At 39.9% G+C, this 5,546-nt stretch overlaps 1 protein-coding gene across 1 annotated transcript; it reads right to left on the reverse strand.

Annotated features, from left to right (window-relative positions):
* Positions 1-1,941: 1,941 nt before the first annotated feature.
* VMA21 (VMA21 vacuolar H+-ATPase homolog (S. cerevisiae)) lies at positions 1,942-3,962 on the reverse strand (the record flags this gene model as incomplete). The annotated part of the gene is made up of 2 exons (XM_010148544.1): positions 1,942-2,228; positions 3,776-3,962. Coding segments are annotated over 2 exons (330 nt in total), but the record flags the coding sequence as incomplete, so codon positions are not given.
* Positions 3,963-5,546: the final 1,584 nt, after the last annotated feature.

Below are 5,546 nucleotides of genomic sequence, written 5' to 3' on the forward strand. Positions count from 1 at the left end.
ACTGGAGAAGAGGAAGCCGATATGCCAACGTACAAACTAGATTTGTCATTCCAAGTGTATGAGACGGTTCTACAGTTTGCTGGCAGCAACCCGACAATGGGCTTCTGGATAAGAAACGTTAACGTTCCAGAACAAACGTACAAACTGACTTGCATTAGTGTGACATGATGCTTGTGCACACCTGGGACTGGGATGGAGAGGAACAAGACCTGGGAACACATTCCATAAACCGCTGCGCATGGGTAACCGATTTTTGTCCCATTTCTAGATAAGTTTCACCATGGACAAAGGCAGCACCAAAACGATTCCAAGCCCTACATTAAGCAAAATGCTTCCAATAAAAAAGGCTCAACTAATACAACAAACTGGAAAACTCAAATTAACAGAACTACCTCGAGCACAACAGCTTAACATCAGCGTTAGGGAAAGTTCTGTGCATTGCTGGAACCTTAGGAAAAAGGTTTTATCTACAGATTGAAAAAGTTTGCCAACAGCAGCACAGCAGTGAAATGAAATTCAGGTTATCCCAACCCCACAGATGGTTTGGCTACAGGAAGTTTCTACACACAACCAAGGGAAGAAGAAAATAATCAACATATTTTATCATTTCACAGTGTACATGTCAATATTTATGAAGAGAAGCAGATTTTCCATGCGATCAACCCCCGTGTCCTGCTTCATAAAGGACAACATTTGCACATGGCTACAACCTGCTTTCTCTTGTTTGCTCCTCTACTATCCAGAGTGGCTCATAGCTGTTACTACCTTACCACAGGAAATCCAACTACGTCCCTTAGCAATTATCAAGGACATAGCTAAGCGTAAAGACGTATTAAAAACATGCTCTGCCATTTCCTTTGCATCATCAAGATTAACTGTAGAAGAGTGGAAAAAGGCGCAATGCCGTAACACAACAATCCTCCCAAAAGGAAATGAAAAGATTGAATTTTACACTCTCATAAACATTTAAATTTGAAAATGAAAACAGAACTTCCTATTTCACGTTAGAAAAACAACACCCAAGTTTCTAACCAATCCTGGTTTTGCAATTACTTCTAAACTCCAAAATATATTATGTCTGTCTGTTCCGTTGTGCTGGTTTTGGCTGAGATAGAGTTAATTTTCTTCATAATAGCTACCATGGTGCTATGTTTTGGGTTTGTGCTGGAAACAGACATTTTTGCTACTGCTGAGCAGTTCATATACAGAGTCAAGGCCATTTCTGCTCTCACCCCACCCCATCCACAAGTAGGCCAGGGGTGCACAAGGAGGGGACACAGCTGACCCCCAATATCCAAAGGGATATTCCAGACCATGTGACACCATGCTCAGCATATAAAGCTGTGGACATTCAGGGTGATTGCGTTTCTCTTCCCAAAACAAGCGTGACAGAACCCTGCTCTCCTGGGAATGGCTGAACACCTGCCTGCCAATGGAAGGTAGTGAACGAATTCCTTGCTTTGCGTGTGTGCGCGGCTTCTGCTTTCCCTGTTAAACCACGTTTATGTCAACCTATGAGTTTTACCCCTTTTACACTTTCGATTCTCCCCCCCATCCCAGCAGGGTCAGGGGGAGTGGGCAAGCAGCTGTGTGGGGCTCAGCTGCTGGCTGGGGCTGAACCACAACACCCATAAACTGGGAAACTATCCACAGCAAAGTGAAATCCCATCTTTTCCAGTGTAGGTGGATAGTGTGTAACATAGCTTTTTTAACTAGCAATTTAATTACTCAAAATGTAATGCTTGCTTCATGCCAGTATAATTTTTAGAGATAGCCAGAAAAATACTAGGAATGGCAAAAATAGCTACAGGATTTTTTTCAAAAATATATAATTATTTCATTTTAATTCCAGGTGAAGACCTCCTCAACTCGACCTAGCAGAGACTGGGAAATTACAACTTCCTTCCATCAGCAGTAGAGAAAACACTGGTACACATTCAAGACAAGCACAAGTCTTATTCTAACCAGAGTTGAGGTATTAGCCTCATCTTTGTACATGTGTATTATACATTTTGAAGAATGCTTTTCCTTCAGCTCACAAAAGTTTGATTTACAGTCCGTAGGCATCAGATGATGATCTTCATTCTAGTCCTGTTTGCCTTCCCGCCACTGTCGAGAGCCTTCATTCCAGGCTACGTACACAAAGAGAGCAAGTACCACATGAACAGTAACTACAGCAACTATGGCAGCATAAAAATAGCTGTCTCTGTCGGACATTCCTAAGGTACCTGAGAAAATAAAGAAAGAGTATTAGATATTAGGAACACTGAAACGGCAAATCACATTTCTCCCTAAAGACCAAAGTTACATTTATTCCTGTATCAAAAGACTGAGCTCTGAAAGATTCACAGGGAAGAATTCACCATTATAATTACAGACTTTGAAACTATTTCTGGAATAAAGCAACACTGCAATTATCCAATATTTAAGATAAAATACACGGGATTGAAGTCAACATTCACTTTTTCTGTTTGCTATCTTCCAGCATCAAATAAACCTCAACATCCTTTTTTAAGTATAATTCTCTTTGTGGGGGGAGAAAAATGGAAAAAAAGAAGGATGGGGGACAGGAATAATTACATAAATTTATTTGCCACTATAACAGGATAAAACAGTAGAACAACAATTACACTTAGAGGATTTTTACCTTCTATATTTAGACCGTAAAACAATAATTCCTCACCAGTTAAGATACTTGAATGCATCTCACATGAAACAAGCCTTCAAATATCAGAAGACCAGATACCAAAATACCATTTCTCTTCCTTGAATTAAAAAACTCAAACCCCAAAAAAACAACCAAATAAAAAACGCACTCACCCCACCACACCAAAAATACCACCCTCCAAACACAAACCCCATCCTATCAGTGCTGACAGATATTGCCATTAACTGACACAGCAAAGTTAAGGCTCAGCTTGCTACATCTCAGGTAAAAAAAAAAAAACACCCAACAAAAAAAACCCAAATAAACAAACAAAAAGCCACAAAAAACACACAAAAAGGATCTTCAAGTTTTTTAACAAGCTCTGAACTTCAGCACTACATGCAGCAGTACACACCAAAGGAGAATCATCTTGGAACAACTCAGTTATATATGCACAAAATCCTCTTAAAAGCAGCTGTTTTCTCTCTCCCTCCCTCCTCCTCGCTTTTTAAGGAGATCCTTTTCTCCTGCAGTGTTAGGATGTTATTAAAGCCTTGCAGAATCAGGGCTAGAACGTGGCTAGTTCTTAGCAGTTTGACAGAACAGCTCCAAACAAACAGCTAAAATCTCTCTTCCTTGTTTTTTTTTTTCTTTATTTAAAAAAAAAAAACCTACAAGCAACCACATTCAGTATCTGAAACTGGGTATATGACTTAACTGGTTTACGCTTATAAATGCATGTATGTTTTAAAAAGCAAAAAAGTAAACCCAGTAAACACTGTTCTGCCTTGAATACACAATCAGTTTGTCACACCTGCAGGAAACAGATTCCTGACGACTCTGATAAAAGCTTGCTGCAGACTGGTGTTAGCTACCCTTTACCTAAAGGGAACGATGCGCCTGTATACTGTATAAACCACCCCACAGCAAACAGCAAATACTAGGTTGCAGACCCCAATGCAGGGAAGGATGCATCGACCATTCACAGAATTTTAATTCCTAATTTGACATTTAGTCTGCATAAGGAAATAAATATTCAAAACAGGAAGGAGAACAGAGATGCTCTTAGAGGATTGTGTTTTTCCTCTTTTATATAACAGTAATGCTAATTGGTGGAAACAGAATTACCTTCAAATACATAAGCCTTTGATGAAAAATACAGCCCAACAGGTAATGTGATCATTAGAGCTGTGAAGAATAGAAGTGTTCTTAAAGTTGATGTTAATGAACCCTCATTTCTGAAATAAATAAGAAAAGTTACACATGGAAGAAAGTCACAATATATATGCCTGAAACAGGACAAGAAGTCATCCCAAACAGAAGCCAATTACTTTTTATGAATCAAATACATATATAATTTGGAAGTGATAAAGACTTGGAGTTGGCATTTGTTGGCTGCAATAGAAAAATCAGAGTATTCAAAACAGTGTAATGATTCTGCCAGTCAGAGCTCACAAACGAGGTTAAAACAGTCTTCAGATTCTTCCCTGTTACTGCTTTGCAAGCATTAACAGCATAGGGGGTTTACATTTATCTTTATCAGTGTATTATTACGTAATTATTGTCTAATATTAGAAATGCATGCACTTGTCATATGACAGTATTCTGCATTAAAACTTGCCAAATTCCCTCTTTTTTTAAAAAAAAAAAAAACCACCACAAAAACACTACAGTCTAGGAAAATGACAAACACAGAGGGAAGTACGCAGAATGACTTAACAGCTTACTGCTGGAAGTGAAGTTCCTTTTATTAGGTACTGTTCCTCTGTTTAAAGTAATTTCTCAGTTTCCACTGAGAAACTTGGAATAACTGTAGCAATAATCAGAACATGGAGCCAATACACCAAAACATTAGTAACTTCTTTTTTTGCCTTCACAGACCTAAACCTAGAGGACCTTGAGCAAGAGAATCACAATGAATAATTAAGTACTTGGTAAAGTCTCCCTGAACCTGATCTGCTAGAACAGGTTTTGTATCTCCAACACACCACATACAGGTTGTTTTTGTGTGTGCTTCCACCAGTTCTCACTCACTCTGCCTGGCTGACTACATTATTTCATACTGAAGCAAACATGTAACCCAAGCAACGCCCTTCTGACTTTCAAAGACTACCAGATTCAATGACACGTGTCCTTAAGGCTTTCAAACACAAAATGCATAAAAATCAATTCAAGTCAGGGATACATAACTCTTAAAACTCCCAGGCAACTCCACATTCATATCTGTATAAGTAGTTTCAAAATGTTTTATCAAGACATATTTGTGTCACAGTATATTGCTTGAAATCACATTTTATCCTTGACATTTCTTCAGAAAAGTAAGTGGAAGTGGGGAAAATAAGAATCACCTCGTTCTCCGACAGTGAAATGCAGCCACACGCCACTTTCACACCAAAGCCAAGAGCACATATTACTGATGATGTACTGCCATACATTTTTTTTTCTTTAAGCCATTTAATGTGCAGTATAAAAGACATTCAGAATCTTTACTAGAGTTTGTTTCAAGGTCTGTTGGGGTGCAAAGCGTAACACCATTCAAACTTTCCCTATGGAAATTGGTGTTAAATAGAGAACAGTTTCCACCCACAGAAGCATTAGAGGATCTCCAGCCCACTGCCAGTTAAAAACTCCACTGCTGATAAATACTGCCCTTACGCTGACATGCTTTCATCACTTCCCTGCGCAGCAAGAACAAATGTTCGTGTATAACCTCAGCCCGAGCAGGGAGCTTCTAAGTGCAGACCAGCCTCCACGCCCGGGAGCCGGGGTTGCCCGGGGTTACACTGCACGGCCACGGCAAACTCGGCGCCTCCTCCGGCTCCTCCTGGCCCAAGCTGTCATTCCCCCGTCCTACCAACGGTGCGGGACGGGCAGACACGCTTCCCGGGATGCCGCACAC

The sequence above is a fragment of the Eurypyga helias genome, unplaced genomic scaffold (assembly GCF_000690775.1).
Source record: "Eurypyga helias isolate BGI_N326 unplaced genomic scaffold, ASM69077v1 scaffold16030, whole genome shotgun sequence".
Lineage (NCBI taxonomy): Eukaryota > Metazoa > Chordata > Aves > Eurypygiformes > Eurypygidae > Eurypyga > Eurypyga helias.